Source organism: Camellia sinensis, chromosome 3 (genome assembly GCF_055761805.1).
Source record: "Camellia sinensis isolate YWXY chromosome 3, ASM5576180v1, whole genome shotgun sequence".
Lineage (NCBI taxonomy): Eukaryota > Viridiplantae > Streptophyta > Magnoliopsida > Ericales > Theaceae > Camellia > Camellia sinensis.
The window spans coordinates 199,932,235-199,959,934 of record NC_138963.1 but is presented as its reverse complement, the minus strand read 5'-3'; the positions used below and the strand labels follow the sequence as shown (position 1 = coordinate 199,959,934).

The 27,700-nt window shown below is 39.8% G+C and overlaps 1 protein-coding gene across 3 annotated transcripts; it reads right to left on the bottom strand.

The window, feature by feature from the left end:
* Nucleotides 1-1,099: 1,099 nt before the first annotated feature.
* On the bottom strand, nt 1,100-6,541 carry LOC145823028 (uncharacterized). Of its 3 annotated transcripts, none has more exons than XR_014365089.1 (6): nt 6,339-6,541; nt 5,357-5,476; nt 5,188-5,266; nt 3,311-3,543; nt 2,521-2,583; nt 1,100-1,366 (listed from the first exon to the last, which is right to left on the bottom strand). XR_014365089.1 is itself a non-coding variant. In XM_082921874.1 (6 exons), the coding sequence occupies exons 1-6, from the start codon at nt 6,392-6,394 to the stop codon at nt 1,286-1,288; spliced, it is 486 nt and encodes a 161-aa protein (XP_082778000.1). In that variant the 5' UTR covers nt 6,395-6,537; the 3' UTR covers nt 1,100-1,285. The 3 variants fall into 3 exon arrangements, 1 of the variants encoding a protein (XP_082778000.1); XR_014365090.1 differs by having other exon boundaries at nt 3,285-3,543; nt 6,339-6,540; XM_082921874.1 differs by having other exon boundaries at nt 3,457-3,543; nt 6,339-6,537.
* Nucleotides 6,542-27,700: the final 21,159 nt, after the last annotated feature.

Sequence of the window (27,700 nt, the reverse complement as noted above, 5' to 3'; positions counted from 1 at the left end):
AGAACCACAGCAGATTGGATCAGATGACACACAGGACTTGACTTGCAGCCTACCAGCAAGCTCACCTTAGCAAACCACCAGCCCAGCCAGTACTTGTTCCAACTCTTTTTTCAAGGATTCAAATAATGTGTATATATTTAACATACTCTCAAGGAGGTGTGAAAAGGGAGCTGCTAGTTGTAAAGATACGAACTAAGGCCCCGTTTGTTTTGGGATATAGAGAGGGTATTGGGACTAGTAATACCAAGGTATTACTGAAGCCCCTGTTTGTTTGCAGAGAAAGCCTTGGGACTATTAGTCCCTTGGTATTGCTAATACCCTTGGAAGGGAGATTGGTAAGGAGGAGGTAGAAATGGTATTAGAAAATAGTGAGGGGATTAGAAATTTTTTTATTTTTTATATATTGGGAATTTTTTTTTAAATATAATGTTTAATTTTTTATATTTTTTTATTTGTTTTATTATTTTATATAAAAATAATTTAACAATTCCTCACTACTAATCCCCTTACTATCAATCCCCTCACTAATAATCCCCTCACTATCAATCCCCTCCATTCTATCTCCCAAAACAAACAGAGCTAAAGGCCTTTATCGATGCCACCCAACGTCAGACAAGTGATAATTGCTGAGCTCAAAGCTCGTTACTTGAGTTGTTTCAACTCTTATTTCTCCATCACTTTTGTTTTAATTGTGTTCTGAAAATGTCCTCATAGTCGATTTTGTATTTTTAATATACAACTTTAAAAGCCATAATATAAAATTATTTGAATTCTTATTTTGAAAACAGAAGTTCATAAAACAATTTAAGTTTGAAAATATAAATTAAAGCACTCCTGATTGGGAATCAAAAGTTGTGTTTAATAAATAAATTAAACCACACAATGATCAGAAAATAAAAAACCAAACCCAAAACACATGTAAAGTAGGTTCCTGCTGGTTTTGATTTACAAAGTAATTATTTTTTCAGTTGAACATCATCATCACATAAACATTTACACTGTTCTTGAATCTTAGATTAGATTTCTGGACTAAATTATTTAAGGCACATAAAAAATAAATAAATAAACAAGGCTTTAATAACTGGAAGAAGATATGATGTGAAACAAATCAAGATCAAAAAATTTTGCCACCAACATTGTATAAGTTTATGTAAATAGACAATTTAGAATTCTACAGCTATTTCTCACATCCTCCATACCTATTACAATGCAAAACAGGCCAAAGAATCAACAATACTCTTGAAAAGAAATTTTCCTTCCACTGAGCTACCATCCTCACAAAGTTTCACTTTGCATCATCAGATGACCTAATACCGTGCCGCTTGAAAAATTCTCTAAATCCATATGCACTCTGATCATAGTTGAACTGGTAATTTCCAGGGGCGAAAAAAAAAAAAAAAGTACAAGTCAGACCACTTCCACTCAATGAAAACAAAAAGAAACAAAACGGGAAAAAATAATCTTGACAGAATCTCTATGATATTATCACAATTTCCTACTGGCCTACCTCATGAAGTTTTGTTTCATGTTCAAAAAATGCAATTGTTTCCTTTCAAAGTGGAGAGAGGAGAAAAAAAGGACAAAAAGTACGGCGATGCTTTTCTTTCATAAGCAACAGCACAATTATTGTAAAATACAGACCAACAATGTCAAGGAGATTAAAAAGAAGAGCTAGATGGGAAGAAACAAGAAAATTAATAAAAACTTCAAATTTCCTATAATGTTTCCTTTTAGTTTTATCAATCAAAGGTAGTCGCAAATTGAAAAAACTTTTTCCTTCTATTCAATACTCTGCAAGAAAAGTTTATGTGATAAGAATTGAAGGATGCGATCATATAAAAATATCACGTGTTAACAAGTATCTGTCAATTTTCTGTTCTCTCTAAAACAAAAAGAGTCTTGCTAACAAGTGCCCTTAGGGCATTGGTTAACATAGCTTAAATAGTTTGAGAGTCTTTACTGCACACATTTTTATGAAGAATGTACAACAATTTCAAACTTGTTAACAAGTGCACTTAGGGCTTTCACATCAGCTACCAATCATCAGTAAAATAGAGCAAATTTCGAGAGTTAGATTTAGGTGATGATTTAAGCTTTGATGATATTATCTGACAACAATTATGAACTGCACATTTTAGTTCGTTGTAGAAATAAAAGAGCTCTGATTCAAGTGGAACATTAAAGCTGGGTCAGGAATACAGGCTTACAATGAAAGCAGCATGTGCAAAAATTAAAACCCTATTAGGGCTTACTATTGAGAGCCATTATATTATATATGAGAGCCATTATATTATACATTATTTTTGCCTCAGCCCTAGATTTAGTATTGCAGTGTATACTGTTGTCATATTGTAGGTTCTCTTCATGTAGGTTGTTGATTGGATATCCATGTTCACTTCCTTGTCAGTTCTTTTTTTTTTTTTTTTAAAAAAAAAAAAATAATAATTGTGATGCAAATGTACAAGCACATTAATTAACTTGGTAAAATCAAATTATAATTAAGCTTCAAAAAACACTCACAGGTAAAACTTTAACAGCGTATTTTGTAATATTTGGATCAGCAACCCTTCCTTGACTAGGTGCCTGCACCAGAAAAAAAAAAGCAAATTCAATGATTGGTGGTTAAAAGCTGCAAGAAAACAGAATTGACATGGATCTGAACAAAAATAATTCACAGTTGCATAAATACTTTGGCAGTAAAAGTCTGAAAGAAGAAGAGAACACAATATTCAGATTAAAGTCTAGTAGGCCTCAAGAGAAATGAAGCCTTTATAGTGTGTTTTCCACAAGGCACAAATCAATCATCTAAACTGAAATTATTACATAATTGGAGCTCTGCCGGAGGTAGAAAAACATAAAAAGAACATAGGACTATTATATGCTTGCAATGATACATATACATTCATAATACTGCCAAACCACACCCCCTGCAACTGCATTGCTGGGGAAAGAGGGGTGTTGTTGCATTCAGAAGAGAAATTAATAAAGCAATACAGAAACCATTCATTTAAAAGAATTTGAAAAAATATATAAAAAAAATGATTCATTTTAAAGACGTGTAAAACAAGTACAAAGACTTCATTTCAATGGTTCTCATTCTTTTAAAATAAATACAAGGAGCAGTGGCATAGTTTGCATCTGAATAAGAGATCCTAGGTTATATCTTCCTCAATTGATCACAGTCCCCTTATCCTTTCAGCATAAAAAGAGGGAAAAATTACAAATGTAAGGAATTGTAAATATTTTTTTATCAAGAAAACACAATAACAAAGAAAACCATTTACAGTTAAGCCAGGGACAGGAAGACAACCAAATTCTAGCAGTCTATACAATATAGAAGAAACACTTTCACCAATTCCAATAATTTGAAGCGAAGTCAGACATGGAGATTTCACCATGTATAGCAGCAACAAGACCTGAAAAAACAATATAAAAATAATATATAGTCAAACCTACTTGCTCTGGGCTATGAAATATTTCAACAAATGGATACTCCTTCCTCTGTCGTGTTATGCAAAATCCAGGATACTTTGGACACTCAACCTGAAAAAGCACCATACAAAAAAAAAAAGAAAAAAAAAAAGGTAGAAGTTCAATAAGTTAAAAATTTAATGTGGTCATGGATGTAAATTGCTTAACTTAAACACATGTGATGTGCGCACACAGGGTTGTCTGCATGGAGGGAGAGTGGTAGGAAGGAAGAAATACATACTAAAAAATCTGGAATTGTATACCTTCATTGAACGCAGGCATGCATTTTTACAAATAAAACAAAACAAAAAGGACTATGATGGTATAATATAACACAAACCTTCCCTAATATCCTCATTTATGTGTAGCTCTCGGCCATCCACTCGCATCCTACTAATCTGATTAACCCTCCGATGAGCATTTGCCATTCGATGGAAGAATTTTGTATTCCGATCCCCATCCTTCAATCACAAATATCTAGACTTTTGACAAAAGTATTCCTCCCCATACGGGATATATGAACAAAATCTTGTTTAGCCGCCTTCTTGCGGATACCGTCATCAATAGACAGCCCATCTTGAACCTCTAGCTCATCCAAAGATTGAAGTAAAGACACCACCGCTACTTTTTGGCCCTCTAGCCGACCAAACTTATAATGTGTTTCAAGTGTCTAACAGATGGACATGTGTGTTCCCTAAGTGTTCGAAGCATGTATGGGTCTAATTTTTAAAAAATAAATAAAAAAAATAGTATTAATCATTATGATGTGTGTCCAACACATGTCGGGAAGTGTCTTGTGAGTGTATCATGTTCAAACTTGTGATGTGTTTCAAGCATGTCTAACGTGTGCGTTCCCTATTCGAAGCATATGTGGGTCTAATTTTTTTTTTTTTTTTTAAAAGGAATATAGTATTATTCATTATGATGTGTGTCTAACACATGTTGGGAAGTGTCCAATGAGTATCATTGTTGGACATGACATGGACACACATTTTCTTCGAAGTGTTTGTGCTTGTTAAACTAGTAGCAAAGCACAATTTTTTTTTTTTGTTTTTGTTTTGTGAGGAGAGGGGGGGGTGGTGTTACAAAAGCACAAAATCAAACTGGATATGAGCATGTTGGGATAAATAGTAGCATTACATGACAAAATAAGAGGCAAACTCATCTACGGAAAGTTAGAAACTGTGCATTGGACATGACATGGACACACATTTTCTTCGAAGTGTTTGTGCTTGTTAGACTAGTAGCAAAGCACAATTTTTTTTGTTTTTGTTTTGTGAGGAGGGGGGGGGGTGTTACAAAAGCACAAAATCAAACTGGATATGAGCATGTTGGGATAAATAGTAGCATTACATGACAAAATAAGAGACAAACTCATCTACGGAAAGTTAGAAACTGCGCATCTGAAAGATAAGATGCAAGAAATTCATCTAAGATGATTTCTCCATTTGATAGTCAGACCAGTGAACGCACAGTACCCCAATGGAAGAGTAATAGTGAATACACTGTTCCCCAATGGAAGAGTAATTTGATCTAAGGGAAGGTGCCACAAGGACAAGAAGAAGCTCAAAACGAATGTTGGTTAAGGATGGAAGAAAGGAGATAAGATAACTACCTTGGTTTAGCAAGGGAATATGGATTGCAAAAAATTAATCGCAAAAGATGGATTCATGTAGCTAACTAAGGCAAGTTGAGATAAGATGACTTGCTTCTTACACGCATAAATTTAACACGTGGATAAAATTCAGCAGCTGCTTCCTCCAGTACTTTGTCAAGATATTTAGTGTAATTACCCCTGCACCACCCCAAATAAGTTGATTTACCAGAGAGTCAGTTCAATGAACATAGGACAACAAAAATGAGGAAAGTACTGGTCCCAAATCACCTTATTGTAAACGCAACAACCACAGGGTATCCTTTATGTAGAAGCTGAACAAACTCACGCTCGGAAGTAAAATGAATAACTCGTGATGGCCCAAGATCCTTTGGATAACCGGTGTAATACCTTTGAATGTTCATTAAAACATGAAGGTGAGAGAAGAGGTCTTTCAATAAAACAAGAAGAATGTGATCAAATAGTGCACACCAAGACTACGTCTAAAAAGCGGGTACGTATCCATGTGACACTTCTATTAAGAAGCTCCTTCCCCATCACATTCGTACTCTATTAGAATTTAGTGGTTACGAGAAATAAATATTCATCTTCATCACAAACAAAAACACTCATGGGGAGGAATGAGGATCATGTCCATGGTCCATGTTTGTTGCACACCAACACTAGTACCACGCATCTAGGTCCTCATTGGAAAGAATCAAACCTAAAAGCATCCAACACCTCAAAATGATTACTTTTCTTCAAAGGGGCCATATCAGGACATGGTTAGCATATAATTGCATCAGAAAAAAAGAAAATAGAAACTCAATAAATTTTTCAAGCCTGCCATCTCTAGAAATAGAAGATAGAAAAATATCACGTTTTCAACAGTAAAAAAAGGTTGGGGAGGTGTTTATTTCCCTAACACATCAAACTCTAAAAAAACCAAATAAGAGAGGTCCATATCAGTTACACAACATAAAAGTAGAAAAAATAGAAAAGAAAGTGTTTCTAACTTTAAGATACCAATTCCAGAAGAAAGCATCACAAAATGTGATAACCACTTTAGAATATGCTTATCCTAGCGTTTAAAGAATCAATCATATTTGAATTCAGTGTGTTAAAAAAAAAAAAAAAAAAAAAGAAGCACTTGCCCAAAATATATGATAAAAAAAACAAAAAAAAAAAAAAGAAAACAGGAGCGAAACATGATTATGGATATGAGCAACACAATATGCATATAAAGGTATCAAAAATTATGACACATACATACTTGCATGGTGCACGAAGATGACTCATCATTCGATCAAAAACCGGTGACTCTGCCATTTGACGCAATCACAGAAATGGCGCCAAACCCTGCTTCTCAAAGGTCCTGTGACAAAAATTAGTTTAAAAAAAATCCTGTTTTCCAACCAGGAAAGGATTATTAATGACAATGATACAATGCCCTCCAATATATTCAAATTGCTAACGTGCGGTGGACTTTGAAAGTGTTTCAAGAAAATAACTTGAATGTGTTTTCGTTACTAAAATATTAGAATTTAGTGGGGCGGATTTTGATTGTGTTTCAAGAAAATAACATTTTCTTTATAATAAATTTTTTACACTATGTTTGGGAACTTAGGAAAAGAAAAGAAATCATTACATAAGTTATGAGAGAAAAGAATAGAAAAATGATTTTTCTCCACTCTTTTTTGGTTGAACTACATAAAAGAAAAGAATTTTTTTTTTTAGATATTTCACGTTATATTATCAAAATAACTTTTTATATAAGAGGTCAGTTTTTTAATTTTTTCTATATCTAAATGGGCAGTTTTTGGTATTATAAAATTTAGTGATTTGTTGGAGATTTTATTTTTTATTTATTTTTTCACTCCCAATCTCTCCAAATTCAAAATGTGGGTTATTATAAAAATGAGTTTCTCTTCATTTATACTAACTTCTCTACTTTTCACTTATCCAAACAAACAGTTAGATAAAAGTGGTGTTGAGATACTAAGGCTAGGTTGCAAAGTATATAAAGAGGGGTGTTGAGATGTATGTATTCTATTCCTCCAAATTGAATAAAGGAAAAATGGCACAAAAGGATGCTTAAAGGAACATTTGTGTTTACATTTCTCATTTTTTGGCAAGAAGTGAAATGACAATATACGGATACTCTCAGACGTAAGAGATTGATGTTTCCATGTTCTGTGCTCTAATAGAAAGCAAAATGACAAAACACAATGCGTGATTAAAACGATGCTTAAAGGAACACCGAAACGATGTTTTGTGTTTACATTTCTCATTTTTGGCAAGAAGTGATATGACAATATTCCGGATACTCTTAGAAGTAAGAGTTTGATGTTTCAATTTTCTGTACTCTAATAGAAAGCAAATGACAAGACGCAATTTAGCCTTCAGTAATAAATTTAATGTTTCAATCCACTTCTAAGAAATTTAGCCTTTAGAAGTAAGAGTTTGATGTTTCAATCCACTTCTAAGAAATTTAGCCTTCAGTAAGGGCCCATTAACAGACAGAGTGTAAACTCCAGTTTGTTTTGCTCGGAAAAAATTCAAGAAGAACACAAAAACAATAATATAGTCTAATTAAAAACTCTTAATTTTCCTTTGCAAGACCTAAGCTACAGTTGTTTGCTGATTTTTTTTTTTTTTTTTTTTTTTTTTTTTTTTTTTTTTCAAGTTGGTTTAGGCATATTATCAAACACATGGTGAACAATAGATGGAAGCCAAAACATCTCAATCTCTTAGTCAAAGGTTTTAAGTATTTTGTGTTCAATCTCTCTTGATATTGTGGTCATGTTGTCTATGTTCTTCAGGTTCTCTCTTTGCAGCAAAAACCATAGTTAATCCTTCTCACGATATGAGTTTCGCAATCCTTCTACTATATATACAAACGTGAAAGGGGCACTTTGAAGAATGGGAAGCAAGAATCGATACAGGAAATGGGGGTTAACAAAAGGGGATTTCGAAGAAGGGAATCAAAACAACAATCAAAGCAAACAAACATAAAAAACCTAAACCTAATATTTTCCTATTTTTATAAACAAACCCAGTGAGTTCACAAACGTGAACTCACAGTTTCAAAGAAAGGGATTGCGGTCTAGGGTTTCATACAATGGACATGGACAAAGGGGGAGAGAAAAAAGTTGCAGAGAGAGAGAGAGAGAGAGAGAGAGACATACCTTCAGGCGAAGTCGAGGGTGGGTCGTCTTCGCAGGGATGGCCTTCGAGAGATGGTCTTCGAGGGCGAAGAGGAGGGTCTGCGTGCTGTCTCAAAAACAGAGGGGTTTGGAAAAAAAACTGAAAAATTTTGAAAAAAAAAGGTAACCGGTCGAAGGGGTTGCCAATATTCTTAATCAAATTATTCAGTGGCTGAGATTCATTTGTAAAAATCTAATGGTTTAAAAAAAATGTGTATATGATGTGCACATCTTATTGAGGTGCACATCTTAACAGCTCCCTTTTATTTTATTGCATTGTGTATGCTACGTTGTATGTTAGCGCATTGTGTATGCCATGTTACTTCATGCATCGTGTATGCCATTCCATAGCATTGTACATGCTAGGTTGTATATTAGTTGCATTCATGCATGTCATGCATATTGCATCGTGCTTGGGATAGGAGTTAGCCTGAGCACGGGAAACGAGGGACGTTTCGTACTTCGAGTGACGGAACGTGTCTCAATTCCCAGTCACCGACACTCCGGATTATCCATGATGGAGTTTAGGTTTTGTTGTGTTTATATATGCATTTATTTCATATTGAGTCGTGCAATTCGACTCCTCAGCCATCATGCATCGATATGTGTAATTGGTGGCATGAGGATCGAGGCATGCATACATTTGTGAAAATACATTGCTATGTCCCTTTCCTGCTCTCTGTTGCAGCAAATCAAGAATTAGCAACCTTCCGGGGCTTGGCGCGCTTTCCAAAAATTATTACAAAACAGAGGCTAATTGGGGCATCGCCGTGGATTTCCGCGCAAGGCAGCCCAGACATGCATCATCCATCATCTGAAGAAGAGTCAAGGCAGTCCCTGGCTTGCATGTCAGTTTATTATCTTTCTTAGTTAATTTGTAAATTAATTAGGAATCTGTATTATTTGGACTGTACTATTTATTCAGACCCTCCGAGTGAGGGCACAACTGTAATAAGTGTGCGTGTGTGTGATGTATGTCTTCCAACCCCACGTCTTTCTCTCTTTTATTTACCAGCTTATGATGGTTAGATTAGGGCATGTTTCAATTAGCATACAGTATGATAGCATGTTTGCATTCATTCATCTGTTTTGCATGCACCGGGCTCGGCGCATCATACTAACTGCATTGTATTTTCAATTCCAAGTTGAATACATGTTAGCTGTAGCATTTCATGTGCCATGTGTGGAATAGCCGAGCCTGCTATAGTTACATTTTTGCATGTGTTACATTAGGCATCTCTGTATAATTAGGATCATGCATGGATTTCTAATTAGCTTCTGTTTTGGCTTGGAGTACTCGGTGAGTTTTATGCTTTAGCATCCTTGCATGCGTGTGAGTGCTGCCATGAATAGCATGCTTACCATGAGGCTATTTGCTTATGCGATATAACTGCCTGAATGCCTGTGGGTGAAGGTTGGGTTATTTGGATTGGAACAAATCATTGACTGTGAGTTTTAAGCCCACTAGATAGTGGCAAAATCATGTTTTTTCTTAAGCCCACCTGAGGGTGGCAAAATCTGCATCTTTAAGCCTATTTGCGAGTAGCAAACCATCTTTCAAAAACAAACATGAAATGTTTTGTTCCAATTCAGGTGACCCAGTCTATACTTGTATGCTGTGCGCATCACATAGTAAATCTAGGCTAATAACCGGAATAAGAACACACAATGTTTTCAAAACTTGATATCATGGTTAGTAGAGGCCGATCTTTGATCGGGCGAGCGGGGGTGCTCACGAAGTGACCTTCCCCAATCGTACCCAAGTTCCCGAGCCGAGGCAACTTTGGTGATGACGGACACGTGGCCTTAGGCAAACGAGTCAGGGTTTCCTAAATTCCCCCAAAACAAAATATTTAGGTGGCGACTCTGTATCTGGTAAAGCAGTCCATGTTTGGCACTTCTTTCAAAAATCTGTTTTCTCAAAACGATTTGTCGGATTTGGACTCTTTGGTTCAGACTTAGAACCGTGACAATTTGAGAGTTCAAACTATAGTGAGCCCAATATCGAACGAAACGGGGGGGACTCGTTCCCTCCTGGGGCGTTTGGGGGACGTCTACAGTTTTTGGCGACTCTGCTGGGGAGTTAGAGAACTTGACTCGAACTCATGATATCTAGTTTTGACTACACTTGTGTGTCTCTTTACATTGCATTTGCATTGGTGCGCCTAGGACACCATGTTTGCCATCTGCTATTCCTGAACGGTTTGCCGGAGGCTTGTCTTGTCAAGACATGACCATAAGGCTGACCGGTTGTGGGCTCTGCCAGTATGGGAACACAAACCCCGATTTTACCGGGGCACCCTTTTGACCATTCGACCTAGTGCATGTTCGGAATCCATAGTGACCATTCCAAACTAGAACAGGTTGCTTACCCGATTGTAGGTTGTTTGAAACCGCTGCGTGCGTAGTGAAACCCTAGCTCCTGACAAAATAGGACAGGGAAACCCTACCCCAACATAGGGGTGTTTTGGCTCTCACTTGCTTGTTATGTGCTTTTAGAGTGCGTCTCTATATGAATGCATGAATCAGTCTACGAGTTTGGGCATCAGGCCTGCGGGCACCAGTTTAGTAGTTTGGGCATCAGGCCTGCGGGCACCAATTCAGCACTTTGGGATTCAGTTCACCTGAGGGTATCAGTTTACGGGCAGAATTTTGGGGGCAGAATTCAGGAGAGGGCACAGTCATCCTACTATGCTCGTATCTGTTTTGATGAAGTTAGGCTGAGATGCTGCATGTTTTCTTTTTTGCTAGGGTAGTCTGGGAACCATAGCTTCAGAAGGCTCCGATATCCCCCGAGGTTCATCGAGCTTGTGCTGATAGACTTTGTCAGGTCAGAGATTCAGTTCAAGGGCAATCAGTGTTCCTTTGCCAGAGACAGGGTAAAAGGGCCAGTCAGGTACAAATCACCAGTTCAGCAGTTACCAGATCAGTGGCCCTTATCCACCCCACCAGTGAACAGTCAGGCTGAGGTCTCAGTTTCTACTGCAGGGATAGATACCAGTCAGTTAGATGGATCAGCAGAACACATCAGGGATAGAGGCAATGATGCGCCAGATGCAAGAAAGTATGAAACTCATGCAGCAAGATGTTGTCTGCCAAGCGGAATTCGCCAAACAACAGGTTGTGGTCATAGCCCAACAAGCAGAGACAATTGCCAGGTTAGAGCAGCAAACCGGAGTATCTACTTCACACCAGGCTCCTCCCCCACCAAGAGTTCCCATACTCGGGGAGACAACCCACGTCCAGGATGATACGGACATTCTAGGCGGGCCAGCTCCGCCCCTGGTTCTACCCCAGCTGTCTAAAGCACCAATCAACCCATCGGATTCCCTCTTTGAGTTCGACACGGATCCCATGGCATTGAAAGTGAGCAGGCTTGAGAAATTGTTCAAAAAGTCTCAGGGGGCCCACTCTATTCCCGATATAGAGGACGGTTATACCGACTCAGTGGTGACATTACCGGATCGGTTCAAGATGCCATATATCGATCGATTCGATGGCTCTGAAGACCCAATGGTGCACCTCCAGCTGTTTTCTGATATCTTGAGGCCAATGGGTTTGACCACAGCCCAGAAATTGTCATTATTCGGCCGAACCCTGTCTGGGATAGCCGCAATCTGGTATGCAAAATTGGAGAACTCTGTGAAATTGGAACTGGGAAGAGCTAGCTGAGGCCTTTATTGCTCAATACTCCTACAACACACAGATCGAGGTCACAACTCATGATCTTGAAGTCACCCGCCAAGAGCCAAAGGAGGGTTTCTCAGAGTTCGTGACGAGATGGAGAGCGAAGGCCTCAATGATGACTACAAGGCCTTCCGACAAAGATCAGATCAGGATGATTATCCGGAATCTGCATGGCAAGTTGCTACAAAAGATGGTTGTTCTACCTCTGTTTACTTTTCCAGCCCTTCATGAAATGGGGGTTCAAATCGAGGACGCCATCAAACAGGGGGTCTTTGCAGAAGATAATGAACCTTCGAAGAGGAATGTTGCTCGCGGTTCCAATGCTACTACTGATGGTAGCACAGCTGCGAAATGCTCAGAAGTAGATGCTATCACCACTTCCCTCAATGGCCAAAAACCAACCACTTCAACTCGGCCCCAAGCCCGAAAGTTCAACCCTCTTTACATGAGTCTTTCCCAAGCTTTGAAAAAGCTGCAAGAAGAAGGACACGTAGAACTCCTAGAACCCCAACCCTTTCCAAATCCTCTTCCACCAAGATACGACCCAGCTAAATACTATGCCTATCGTCAACAACACGGTCATGATACAAACCGTTGCATCCGCCTCCGTCATAAGATTCAGGATCTTATTGACGAAGAGACCCTAGCTTCACCCAAAGGACCTCAGGTTAGTACTGACTCGTCACCTCCCCATCTCAACCTCATCCATATACTGCCGTCCATCTCTGACCCCAGCATATACATCACCCCGGCCCATCTACCCAAGCCTGAGGTGTTTATCCCGGAAAGCATGGACTTATGCATGATGGGTGCATCTGAACCCCAATCATCCCAAACCCGTGAACCCACTACTTCTGAGCTAAAGAGAATGATCGAAGATCTTCAGAGAACTGTGACAGATTTGGCCTCCGGGACATCGGCTCCGTCATCAACCACATCACATACCAGGAAGTTCATGTCAAAAGGCTCCTCAATCTTGGAACGGGCTGTATATGAGGAATGCCAATCCCTTGGCAAAGTGGAGGCGAGTGAAAGGAACAAGATGGGGGCAGACATGGATCCCTATGAACATCTTCTGTTGGTTGTTGAGGTTTTGAAAGCCGAGGGACTAAACAAAGAGCAAGTGCTCGCAGTTGTTGCAAAAACTGTGGACAACACTTTTGCCACTCAGAATGAGAGCATTTTGAATCAAGGGGCAAGCCGGGAGAAGAGTCGTTGTATCAGAAACGTTCCTTTCAGTTATAACCCTGCACTTGGAAGAGATTAACAAACCAAGCCAGCACCTGCCAATCCCTTTACTGATGCGTCCAGCAAAAATCCACAAACCTCGAAGTATCTACCCCGAGGTCAGAGAGTCTTCCATGCTCTCTATATGCCTTTGTCCAAAGCTCTCCAAATCCTTGTTGGACAAGGCCATCTCAAACCCCTTGAGCCTCGGCCTCTCCCGAACCCTCTTCCGGCTATGCATGATGCTACCCACTACTGCGCTTTCCATCAACAAACCGGTCATGACACCGACCGTTGCGTTCGTCTCCGCCACGAGATACAAAATTTGATTGATAACGGGGTCATCCCCGCACCAAGTCCTGCAAAGCCTATCGGCACTTAATCAGTGAATTTGGGGAATAATGTGATGTGATTGGGGGGATGAACCACCTGCGGGTAGCGCTCAGTTTACTCCAGATATGGTGGATGGCATGCACTGTTTTGAGCATTTGCGAATGCTAACTTTTGTGCTTTCTGACTTGGGTATTGGGTCAGTCTTGTTGTTTTGTTTTGAGTCAGTCTCTTTTTTTTGTTTTGGGTCTGTCTTGTTGTATCGAGTCAGTCTTGTTATATAGGAGTCGGGTGATTCAAGGGGGTGTTGCCTCAGGCATCACCATTTTGTTTTGTGTTTGTCTTTTCATTTTGTTTTGAGTCTGTTTCTGTCAGGGAGCCAGTTGTGCCAACAGATTTTGAATGAAACAGCAGTGATTTTCACGCTCTCGCATTTGCTTCTGCCTTGTGCCAGTTGTACCAGAAATTCCAAATGAGATGGCAGTATTTGATTAGAAGCTGTGTCTTTTCTGTGCTTTGAATTCATTGCATTGACCTAAGTTTTTCAAAACTTTTCGAACACTGCGGTGAAAACGAAGAGGAAGGAATTCCTCGAGTTTTGCAAAACTTTGATCATTCGAGAGAAAGAAAGGTGTGCTAAGCCCTTAATGAATGAAATCATGCTTGTTAGTGTGAGCACTGGGAAGGATCCTGGCTTGATCCAGATTGGTTCTACACTATCTTCAGCGCGAGCGACTGGTTGCTTTCTTAAAAGATTTCAAAAAATATTTTGCGCGGTCCTGCGAAGACCTGTGTAAAATCGCTCTTGAGATTGTGCAGCTTAGGATCGCTCTCAGCCTTGAGACTCGACCCCTCTGCTTTCAAAACCTTGAACTCGAATTCAGAACGTTCGACGGTCAACTACAATGTGAGGCCTGTGTGGCCAGATTCAAAGCAGCCCTCGAACAAGAGGCAAGGAAGTCAGATCAAGAAGACCAGATGTCATCAAAAGAAGCTTGCGAAGCTAGGTCAGAAGCACCCTTCGAACTAGGGGCAAAAAAAATGTCAGACAGCTCGAAGAGCCAAAGGTGGATCATTCCGCAAGTCAATGAAGATTGGCAAGAATGCCAAATCCCAGAAAGGAGGAAAGAAGAAAGTATTGCTGAAGGACAGCCGAGTTCCTATCCACAACACTAGGGGCAAATTCAGCCCCCATTGGATGGACTTCTACTTCGTCAGCAAATAACAGCCATTCTCCTGGATTCAGATGACTTCAGGATCTCAAAACCATTGGACATGGACAAAGCTACACTTTTACCCTTGAGAGGCTCACTGGGCCGAAAACCCGGAAGGGCAACCCAGGCAAAAGTTAAAGCAAGAAAAAAAAAAAAAAAAAGAAGAAGAAAAATGAAGAAAAATGCAAAGAAAAGAACACAAAAAAAGAAAAGAAAATCAAAAAAGAAAAGAAATGAAAAGAATTGAAAAGAAAAGAAAAACAAAGCTCGCAAGGTCGAAAACCCGCAACAGGCACCTTGGCAAAAGTTAGAGCATAAAAAGGAAAGGTTAAATACCCGAGTATACCTTAACCCCGAACTACGTAAGGCTTGATTCCCATCTTTGGGATACGTAGGCAACTTCATTCTGAAGTCCAGCCATAAACACTTCCAAATGGACTGTGTCCATGCGATGGTTCTGGTCATCTTTGTCTTCTCTGTATCTGAGAGTCTGGTTGTGTTCGTCGCTCTGAGGACTGACTACAATGCGCTGCGGTGCTATCCAAACAAGGGGCAACTTTCCGTTGCCATTCAAAACGCCGCAGTGTCATTTCAAACAAGGGGCAACTTTCCGTTGCCATGTAGTGTCCTTCAGACAAGGGGCAATTTTCCATTGCTATGGATCCGAGGTTGTGCATCTCAAGAGTAGGTTCCGTGCTCGTTGAGCAGTAGTCGTTTGCAAAAATAGTTTTTGAGAATTTTTACTGAGGTTGACTAATCTTCTCGAAAAGTACTCCATTTTTCAAAACTGGACCATTTCTTGGACCCAAAAAAGGAAAACTCTCAGTGCTCATAGCCTAACTTGCATGATTTTAAATCAGAAAATCGAACAAGCGCGTTAATCTAACTCTCATGTTGGTCAAAACTGTTTTAGTAGAAAGCAAAAACAAAATATGGTCAAAATGATGAACTAGAGGCACAGTTGAGTCAGGTGTTCTGTCTTTTCCCCTTTGTCAAAATACTTGCCAGAAAGGGCACTCTACTTGTCGGAAAGGGCACCATATTCGCCAGAAAAGGGCACAACAAAGGGCAGAAAGCTCTCACATCCTCCAAGCAACGAGGTATCAAGCAAAGTGCGAAGCACGAACTAGAATGGGGCAAGATATTCCACTCCATCATCTGGACAGATCTTATCACGTCCAAACTCCCCAACAAAGCATCATCAACTGATGTTAGCTGCAGATTTGCTACACACCCAGTTGTAGCACAACCCTTCCGTGGGAGGAATTCACTAGCTGTGAGCGGAAGAAAGAGAATCTAGCAGAATGCTAGGGGCACGAGCCCACAATTTGCTGTTTATCCATCAACCACCCAGGGGAGGGATGAAAAATGAGAGATTGAAGAATAGAAAGACGTACGATGAGAGGAAAAGTGAGAAAATGGCTTTTTTCAGAAAAAACAAAGCTTGAGGGCCGAGTGATGTGAGAACCACAAATGAGAAAGAGTGGGAAACACTACCCGGTGAAACAGGCTCCCTGTGCACGTCTGAGTGTCGTGTCTTTTGTTTTATCTCGATTCTTGTTTTGAGTCATTTCGAGTGTTACTCGATGTGTTTAGGTTGTGTGCCTTTTATTTCCTTGTTGAGTCGTTTTGCTGTGTTCAGTCGGAGGCTCAATACCTGGTCGAAAACTCATCTCTCAATTTCAAAAATAAAATCGTTTTGTGCTCCGAGTGCCGTGCCGTTTTCCACATTTGTGCAAAACAGAATTGATTCTTTCATAAAGTCGCGGGGTTCAACCTAGGTCACGTGAGAATAGTAAAACCAGGACCTATCTGAAGCTACATGGGTTCCAGACTGCAAAGCAAAAGAAAAGAGGGAAAATGGAAGCATCTGAGTGTGTTTCACCTTCAGCAAATTTCGTGATTGTATTCCGGATGTACCTTTTCAAAGCCTTGTCAATGCTCCGAAGTATGAGTGTGCCTCTACCTCAAGCGCAAGATCAAGCCTGCTTCAAAGTTATGCACCCTTCCACCTGCATTGTTATGCACTTTTCCACTTATATTGTCATACACACCATACTTCCATTTATTTGCATCTTGTGTTATCTTCTTTTTTTATCCTTTTACGCTGAGCAGCGTTTGGGATCGTTGTCCTCCGGAATCTATCCCAGGTTACATTGTGTACGCACCTGGGCGGTTGTTTGGACCTCCTCTCACGATTTCAGCGTGATTTGAGTGTCCCATTCCTTACGTGATTTCAGAGTGTTTGGAATTTATCCTGGGTCGCGTTGTGTACGCACCTGAGCGGTTGTTTGGACCTCCTCTCACGATTTTAGCGTGATTTGAGTGTCTCGTTCCTTACGCGATTTCAGCGTGTTTGGAATTTATCCTAGATTGCGTTGTGTACGCACCTAGGCGGTTGTTTGGACCTCCTCTCACGATTTCAGCGTGGATTGAGTGTCCCGTTCCTTACGCGATTTCAGCGTGTTTGGAATTTTTCCTAGGTTGCGTTGTGTACACACCTAGGCGGTTGTTTGGACCTCCTCTCACGATTTCAGCGTGGTTTGAGTGTCCCGTTCCTTACACGATTTCAGCGTGTTTGGAATTTTTCTTAGGTTGCGTTGTGTACGCACCTGGGCGGTTGTTTTTGGACCTCCTCTCACGATTTCAGCGTGGTTTGAGTGTCCCGTTCCTTACGCGATTTCAGCGTGTTTGGAATTTATCCTAGGTTGCGCTGTGTACGCACCTGGGCGGTTGTTTGGACCTCCTCTCACGATTTCAACGTGGTTTGAGTGTCCCGTTCCTTACGCGATTTCAGCGTGTTTGGAATTTATCCTAGGTTGCGTTGTGTACGCACCTAGGCGGTTGTTTGGACCTCCTCTCACGATTTCTGCGTGGTTTGAGTGTCCCGTTCCTTACGCGATTTCAGCATGTTTGGAATTTTTCTCAGGTTGCATTGTGTACGCACCTGGGCGGTTGTTTTTGGGTCTCCTCTCACGATTTCAGCGTGGTTTGAGTGTCCCGTTCCTTACGCGATTTCAGCATGTTTGGAATTTTTCTCTGGTTGCGTTGTGTACACACCTGGGCGGTTGTTTTTGGGCCTCCTCTCACGATTTCAGCGTGGTTTGAGTGTCCCGTTCCTTACGCGATTTCAGCGTGTTTGGAATTTTTTTTTCTCAGGTTGCGTTTTGTGCGCACTTGAGCGGTTGTTTTCAGACCTCTTCTCACAATTTCAGCGTGGTTTGATTGTCCCCTTCCTCACACGATTTCAGCGTGTTTGGAACTTATCTTAGGTTGCGTGGAACGTGCTCCCGATTGATTTTCTTTGTTCTGTCTCCACTCACGAGTCCAGTGTGGTTGGAATATGTCACCCTTTGCATCTATTGTACTCTCTGTTGTATCACATCTATTATCTATTGCATCACATCTATTACATCCATTGCACCATATCTGTTTTATCGCCTGGTCTAAGGAGACCTTAAATCCTGCATCATCATTCGCGCTGTTTTGCGCATCGCACTTGCATTCATTCGCTCTGTCTTGTACACTCTCTGGTCTAGGAGACCTTAAATCCTCTAAAGGTGTAATTCCTTTGGTGTTTGTCGTGCCCGAACGACTTCTGGTGGTCTGGTATAGCCACCTGCCTGTGTTTGCGGTGAGTTCCTAGGAGACCAACTGAGACGGTGGAAACTAGAGTTCGAATGGCTCTTGCCTAGAACGCAAATGTTCGGGATTTCTGAGACTAAAGTCTGGTTTAAATACCCAGGGGTATATCCTCGGCTTGAAATCTGTATGGCAGCCCCATAGATTGAGATAGCATGTGTATGCGCCTCAATTCTGGATACTGAATCAACCTAGTCTGTCACCCTGTTGGAGAATAGGGAAAGCTGCGACCATAGTCAGGGAGAAAAGTAGTACCTGTGGTTCAACCAAGAAGAAGCGAGAGATCCCCAGCACCATGAGGCATGATATTGTATGTACGGTTCATTTAAGGCTGGTGCGACCAGACGAACCGCGCAGGTATTGTATCTTCTCTGTGTGAGACGTGGCGAAAATTCAATGATTCTCCGCACTCTTCAACTACATGAAATGTAGTTTCGCTTCGCATTCTTGCTTAAAATTGTTGCATCTATTGTGAATATGTGCTTCATTACAGCTTGCTGCATTTGCATTGATCACGGGCTACGTTCGGCTTTGTGCATATCATTTTGCATTTTGCCTCTGCCTGCAGGCACATCTGTGTTATTTTGTATGTTTGTCTAAGTCTTCGGCCTTGTCAAAAATGGGTCATTTCTGGGCTTTGACATTCACTCCCGTCACTTATGACTTTCGAGTTCTGTCAAAGAGGGGCAACTGTAGACACCCCATTTTTTACCGACCTTGAGACTCAGACGTCACCAGTTGAGCGCTCGGTGATATTACATATTGTGCTCGTTCAGAAGTTTCAGAGTCTCAGCTGCGAACCTTGCCTCCGGACTTTCGGACTCTTTCACGCCTTACCTCGATTTGCGAACCAGGCTCGATTTTCTCTGTTTCTCTTTCCAAAGGGAGAGAGAGGTCTCGTAGACCATCTCTCAGTGGCCGTAGACTACGTTTCGTGGCCGTAGGCCATTTTTGCCCGTTTGGAGTCCGGTTTCTGGTTTTTCAGAATCGTTGGCCGTGTGCCTCGGTTTGGGACTGCTTAACCACCTCTGTTTGCTCCAGTTTTTGGCATGCATCTTATTTACTCCCTTTTGAGGGACACTGCGGTCCGAGAGACCAACTTCGTGGTCGGACACCACTTCTGGTGCCTAACAGCCCATTTTCGGGGCCTCGGTCTGCGCGTTTCGGCCCCCCGAACCTTCATTTTGCATCGGTTTTGGTTAATTTTTGGCAGGGACCTCTGTTTCATTAGCAAGAAGGCCGTAGAAGGGTGGGAGGCCAGTAATTGTTCTGTCAGCCAACTTTATCCCTTCATCGCCCTCCGTCGCTCGATTTTCCTCACTTCAAAGCCAATGTTGAACACCCTTGGGCCATTTTCTTGAACCCTAAATCCCATATTTGTGATGTACACATCTGGGAGGCCACCAATATTTGGTGGCCGGCCAGTAATCCTTTCTGACCCTTTTGAACCCCTTTGAAAAGTGGGTTGTTCTCTCTCCTGGTTCACTTTTTCCAGTGTTTAACCACAGGGTTGTGTTGTGCACACATGGGAGGCCCTATTTCTGTGGTGGCCGGCCACTAATTCTCATTGAACCTTTTGACCCTTGGCCGGCCGGCCATGGGAAGTAGCCGGCCGGCCACCTGCAACCTAGATAAGCAGCCGGCCATGCTCCTTGCATCAAGTACAGTGTAGATATGCATCTGTTTTCCCCCCAGATTGTGTATCCGGGGGGGTGCATTTTTTGAGGGAAACTTGACTGTTTTCCCTCCATTTTTTCCCCCCATTTTCCCCCTCTTTTTGCCTATATAACCAGCCTCCAGCTCTGGTTTTAGGGGTTGGAAAAATTGCCTAAAAACTTTGCATACATACACCTTCCTCTCCCTCTCTTCCAAGCTCTAAACCCTCAAACCCTACACCATTTATTCACCAACCCATAGCCCTATCCTTCCATCCTCCATTCCAGCAGCTGGAGGTTGTTCTTCAGAGCCTAGGAGTGCTGCAACTCAAGCCAAGAAGCTGTCAAGACTTGGTCTACAAGGGTAAGCTCCATTTCCCCCTCTTTGGTCCATATTTTGTATGCTTCCTAAGTCATTCTTGCTTGCTGTTTTGGGCTCCGACCCTAACTGGAACTAGGCTTATTTTGAGCCATTTCTCATGTTTCATTAAGGGCCTCTCACTGTTTGAGACCTCCTTGTTGCACTTGCTTCATTACCCCTCTTGTATGCCTATTCCTTGTGTAGTATTTTTGGCCTATGTATAAACTGTTTTGAGCTCTGTCATGAACTGAAAAGTAGCTTATTTTGAGCCCTTATTCAACATTATTGAAGGGCTCATTGCTGTTTGAGGCTTTCATTTATCACTTGCCTTTATATCTCTCTTTTGGCCATATTTTTGCATGATTTGTTAGCCTCTTTTGCTTCTATTTTTGGGTTCTGGTCCGAACTACAAGTAACCTTATTTTGACCCCCTCTTCATGTTTCATTAAGGGTATTTCACTGTTTGAGGCATCCTTTATATACTTTGTGTTATATCTCTCTTTTTGGCCTTATTTTGCATAGCATTTTGAGCATCCTTGCATACTGTTTTGGGCCCGGCCATCAACTGTAAAACGCAATATTTTGGGCCCCTCTTCAACATTGTTGAAGGGCCCCTTTGTGTTTGAGGCCAGAAACCACCACTTGCTTCTTTGTCCCTCTTTTGGCCCATTTCTTGCATGAGAGCTTAGCCATATCTGTGTTGGTTTTTGTGGTTTGTTATAAACTGTAAAATATCATATTTTGGGCCCCTCTTCAACATTGTTGAAGGGCCCTCACCTGTTTGAGGTCTTCAGCTGTGACTCACTTCTTTATCTCACATTTAGAGCCGTTTTTGCATGCTAGTTTTTCCCTATTGGTGTTTGCTGTTTGGCCTTACTTGAAACTATAAACATGCTTGTTTTGGGGCTGCCTTGAATCTGTCTTCACATGTCATGAGCAAATAATGCATGCTTGATGTAGCTACAAGTCATTTCATGTGCTTAATCTTGCATTTTGGGACCATTTCATGCATCGGGTGCCATATTCCTATGATTCGGGACTGTTTTGGGTTATGTTTTGCTGCTGAAACTTGCATGCTAGTATGCCATTTTCCATGCCTTGCCATGTCTTGTTAGAGTGGCATTTTGTGCCTTAGGATCGGTCCTCGGTTTGCGTGCATGCGTGCGCGCATCTCGAGTTGTCTCATTTTCATCGTATGGCCTCTTATGTGAGTGCGGCTGAGGTCCACTCATGTTAGTGTAAGCCCATTTGTGCATTATGTATGCCATTTTATTTCATAGCGTTGTGTATGCTAGGTTGTATGTTAGCGCATTGTGTATGCCATGTTACTTCATGCATCGTGTATGCCATTCCATAGCATTGTGCATGCTAGGTTATATATTAGTTGCATTAATGCATGTCATGCATATTGCATCGTGCTTGGGATAGGAGTTAGCCTGAGCACGGGAAACGAGGGACGTTTCGTACTTCGAGTGACGGAACGTGTCTCAATTCCCAGTCACCGACACTCTGAATTATCCATGATGGAGTTTAGGTTTTGTTGTGTTTATATATGCATTCATTTCATATTGAGTCGTGCAATTCGACTCCTCAGCCATCATGCATCGATATGCGTGATTGGTGGCATGAGGATCGAAGCATGCATACATTTGTGAAAATACATTGCTATGCCCCTTTCCTGCTCTCTGTTGCAGCAAATCAAGAATTAGAAACCTTCCGGGGCTTGGCGCGCTTTCCAAAAATTATTGCAAAACAGAGGCTAATTGGGGCATCGCCGTGGATTTCCGCGCAAGGCAGCCCAAACATGCATCATCCATCATCTGAAGAAGAGTCAAGGCAATCCCTGGCTTGCATGCCAGTTTATTATCTTTCTTAGTTAATTTGTAAATTAATTAGGAATCTGTATTATTTGGACTGTATTATTTGGACTGTACTATTTATTCGGACCCTCCGAGTGAGGGCACAACTGTAATAAGTGTGTGTGTGTGTGATGTATGTCTTCCAACCCCACGTTTTTCTCCCTTTTATTTACCAGCTTATGATGGTTAGATTAGGGCATGTTTCAATTAGCATACAGTATGATAGCATGTTTGCATTCATTCATCTGTTTTGCATGCACCAGGCTCGGCGCATCATACTAACTGCGTTGTATTTTCAATTCCAAGTTGAATACATGTTAGTTGTAGCATTTCATATGCCATGTGTGGAATAGCCGAGCCTGCTATAGTTGCATTTTTGCATGTGTTTCATTAGGCATCTCTGTATAATTAGGATCATGCATGGATTTCTAATTAGCTTCTGTTTTGGCTTGGAGTACTCGGTGTGTTTTATGCTTTAGCATCCTTGCATGCGTGTGAGTGCTACCATGAATAGCATGCTTACCATGAGGCTATTTGCTTATGTGATATAACTGCCTGAATGCCTGTGGGTGAAGGTTGGGTTATTTGGATTGGAACAAATCATTGACTGTGAGTTTTAAGCCCACTAGATAGTGACAAAACCATGTTTTTTCTTAAGCCCACCTGAGGATGGCAAAATCTGCATCTTTAAGCCTACTTACGAGTAGCAAACCATCTTTCAAAAACAAACATGAAATGTTTTGTTCCAATTCAGGCGACCCAGTCTATACTTGTATGCTGTGCGCATCACATAGTAAATCTAGGCTAATAACCGGAATAAGAACACACAATGTTTTCAAAACTTGATATCATGGTTAGTAGAGGCCGATCTTTGATCGGGCGAGCGGGGGTGCTCACGAAGTGACCTTCCCCAATCGTACCCAAGTTCCCGAGCCGAGGCAACTTTGGTGATGACGGACACGTAGCCTTAGGCAAACGAGTCAGGGTTTCCTAAATTCCCCCAAAACAAAATATTTAGGTGGCGACTCTGTATCTGGCAAAGCAGTCCATGTTTAGCACTTCTTTCAAAAATCTGTTTTCTCAAAACGATTTGCCGGATTTGGACTCTTTGGTTCAGACTTAGAACCGTGACAATTTGAGAGTCCGAACTGTAGTGAGCCCAATATCGAACGGAACGGGGGGGACTCGTTCCCTCCCGGGGTGTTCGGGGGACGTCTACAGTCACCTTGTTCAGCTCTTTGTAATCTATGCACATATGGAGAGTGCCATCTTTCTTGGAGACAAAGACCGCCGGTGCTCCCCACGGGGAATTACTTGAACGAATGAACCCTTTTTGAAGCATCTCTTCCAGCTACTTCTTCATCTCCATAAGCTCTTTAGGCGCCATTCTGTATGCCGCCTTAGAAATCGATACAGTTCCCGGCACTAGGTCATTGCGAAATTCTACTACCCGTTAAGGGGGAGGTCCAAGTATCTCCTGAAATTCATCCTCAAACTCACATACCACATCTACCTCACTAATATCCTGCTTAGGGATTTCTACCGAGCACAGAAAACTTGTCATTACCGACTCTTCTCCATCGCTAGAACTGTGGGTAAGCCGTGGCATACCGAGAATATCTATATTTACAGTCCTTCCAGTACAGTCTAGAGTCACAAAGTATTTTCGCAGCCAATTCATACCCAAAATAATTGTAAACCCCTCAAATCCTAACACAATTAGGTTCACATACAAGACTCTACTCGCAAAGTCAATCTCAAAATCTTTACACATCTCATAAAAAGTAATTGCCCCTCTCAAAGGGGTCTCAACACAAATAGGTATAGATAAGGAGCTAGTTACAACGTGTTCTCTTTCTACAAACTGTCTAGATATGAAAGAATAAGAGGGACCAGTATCAAAAAGTACTCTAATGGGTTCTCAAAAAAGATTAAAGGTACCTTCCAGCCATCACCTTTAAGTTAAACACACAAAAATTCGTTCATAAATATTTCAAATAAACTCAACCACCAAACTAAACCAGCTAAGCCATGTTTTCACAATCCGAGGATCACCTAAACTCTCACAAGTCTACGATAACCTAAAGCTCTGATACCAAACTGTCACGCCCCAAAATTTGGACAATTAAATATTCAATCAATATTTCATCATTCAAATCCTAAAGGTGAAACAAATTCTAAACATTCTCGCCTCCATAAGGTTTAAGTAAATTTCCATGCTCAAAAAATTACAAGGGATTAAAAAACTACCAAACCGCCAACCAAACCATCCATTATAATTTCATAACTATCCAATACCTCCAACATTAAAGTAGTAACAATTAGTCAAAACAACTTAAATAATGTAAAGTTGAAAAATAACCCACAATGCCAAACTATCATAATACTAAGGTCATAAAAAAATAATAATAAATACATAAACTAACATCAACCCTAAGCTCAAGAAAACAAAAGAAATCCAAGAGACATGTCCAACAACTATAGTTATTCTACGTCAGCACCGTAGCCCTAACTAATACTGCTAAGGAAGCTCGGCTGCGCTCAAATAGAATGCACCCGAGATGCTAAGAGACAAAACGGGTCAGTATACAAGTATACTGTACAAGATTTGACACCCACGTGTCCACCAGACACAACCAAAAATATATTTAATTCTTATTACAAGATAAGACAAGTAGTTCCATCTGCACCAAGACGAATGGGTAGTTTCCCAAGATACGGTGGCATTCAGTTTCTTGCCCGTACACAACAAAACATAAATTGAGTATAAAATAAACAAAACAAAAATAAAAATATGGGGAGTCAGCCCTACATAAAAAGTTAGTAAATCCACCATTCTGCAAAAAATAAAATTAGTATAATTTAATCATAAGTAAATTGCTGAATAAGTATAAAAATACACCATTTCATACTTAAATAATTCGAATTGACTAAAATTCAAAGAACAAAAGTTGTACAGAATCAAATTTTCTAAAAGACAACGAAAACGAATTTAGTAGAAACTGAACAGGTTGAAAGAAAAACTTGATAGAAGAACCTAGACAGAATTTAACTGAAAAATCTGAAATTGAAAACGAAAAGAAACTGGCCTAAGATGATTTTTTCCAGAAGAGTTCAAAACACGAAAAGTGTTCAAAATAATGTTTTACTTCAGTTTACGCAAAACCCATAAAAATGAGCTCGTTTCGTGGGTTAAAACAGTATCTAAAATCTACATTGGTAAAAACGAATAAAAACTATTGTAACCAAGATTATCCAATTACAAGTTTTAATCGATCTTTTTAGTACAAAGTTAAAATACAAAAGTTGTCAATAATTACATATACATGTCTCTGCCCAAATTTCCTAACTTATCAAGGTCGTTTACTATTTTTCAAGATGTATAAATCAAAACAATGCAAACAATACCAACAAGTTCATATTTAATTGGGCAAATTACAAACACCCCCTCGAGGTTTGGTGAAAATACAGATTCCCGCCTGAGGTTTGAGAAATTACATCCCGCTCCCTGAGATTTATATTTTCATAACAAATTGCCCCCTAAGGTTTTTATTTTCATACAGATTCCTCCTTAATTTCTCCTAATTTGTTATGAAAATTTGACCCCTCAGGGGGTAATTTGTAATTTCTCAAACCTCAGGGGAAATCTGTATTTTTACCAAACCTTGAGGGGGTGTTTGTAATTTGCCCTATTTAATTCTTTGTACCTTAACTCCACCACTTCGGCCTTTCGCTTTCGACCTACACATATATCCCATTTGTTTTCCGTATACCTAACACCGCTCTGAAGCCAAACTTGCACGGAGATATCGTCCCGAGTTTGAACCACACTTCCAGATAGTTAACATATACGTACGCACGTAAATCAAACCACTCGTCTACTCATGAGAACGAGACAACAATATATATATATATATATATATATACATAATCTCTCATCTACTCATAAGAACAAACATAACAATGTCAAACCTAAGGCATTCAAATAAATCTCATAATCCTCATTTTTCTTTGTTATACAGTCTTTCTCACCATCACTCAAATAAAACAATAATCTATGGAGTCATGGTGGAGTATAAAAAATTTATCTACGGGTTCCTAATTAATTTTAATTTCATATAACCATGAGTATGATTACAACCATAAAATAAATACATATAAAAACTCTAAACCTGACATACACAACTAATCAAAATAATTAAAATCAATCTATCATCTTCATGTAAATACAAAATCAAACTAACATTAAATAAATAAAAATAAATAAATAAGAACAACAAATTAAACATAAATCAAGGAAGTGAGTTTTGCATTCACAATATTTTTTTAAAGATCAAAAAATCGCTTAAACAATTAATAAAATCACCAAAATAAAACCCTAATCTTTTTTATTTTCCACTCCTCCTCACCTCACTTTCCCGTCTCTCTCTCTTTTTTTTTTTTTTTTTTTCCTCTCTCTCGGCTTGTTTCCGCCACACAGCCCTCTTTTTTTTTTTTTTTTTTTTGCTTTTTTTTTTCTAAAGAGCAACACACTTAAACCTAATATATATATCAACAATGCTAGGTAGCTCAAAATTTTATGATGAGCCGAGCCATTTGAGCCACAAAATTTTAACGAGCCATTTGAGCCACAAAATTTTAACGAGCCATTTGAGCCACAAAATTTTGAGCTGTCAAATATTTTCCTATATATTATTACACTATATTTTTCAAATACAATCTAAATACAAAAAATATAAATATAAATATCTTATATAAAATCTATATAAATAATTTCTTTTTTTATATGCATACAAATATATAAATATAAATATTCAGATTAATTATATATAATTAACTAACACATGAAATTAACTAAATATCACATTAAATTCTCATATAACTACACAATGAATAAAGCCAAAAATAAATAAATAACGTAATAATAATAATAATAATGACTAACGAAAAATTAGAGTCGCTACAAAATTTGTCACAAAAAAAGTCACTAATTGTAAATTTTAATAACATGCAAAATATCTTCACACAAAATTATTTTTAGCGACGATTTGAATAAAATTAATTTTTAATAAGATTTGATAAGAATTAAAATTAATTACTAAAATTTATTGATAACTTATTTAAAAAACATAAAAGTAAAAATAAAAAAATATATTACTGGAATTTGTCTCATCTTATAGTGCACAGCACTTTACACATCAAGAAACACCCAAGAGTATTGCAAATTGTCACATCTTATAGTGCACCGCACTTTTTACGTCAAGCACCACCTTCCTTTTGTTTTCAATCGTTTTCCAGGTAACAACTGTATGGGTACAATTCTGTTTTTGTTCTCTCTCTTTCGTTTTCTTCCATTGGTGTTATTGTTTCTTTATTGGTTGTGTGGTAGTACAAAAACCCTCAGTTTATTGGGAATAACTTTAACAAGTCCTAATAATGGGGGTGCTTATTTGG

What these genes read in the sequence shown, in the direction of transcription:
- LOC145823028 (XM_082921874.1), bottom strand. Translation starts at nt 6,394, where the DNA reads ATGGCAGAGTCACCGGTTTTTGATCGAATGATGAGTCATCTTCGTGCA. An exon ending in CATCTTCGTGCACCATGCAA is followed by an intron (nt 5,477 to 6,338) that starts GTATGTATGTGT and finishes GAACATTCAAAG; the next exon opens with GTATTACACCGGTTATCCAA. An exon ending in TATTTCATAGCCCAGAGCAA is followed by an intron (nt 2,584 to 3,456) that starts GTAGGTTTGACT and finishes TTTCTGGTGCAG; the next exon opens with GCACCTAGTCAAGGAAGGGT.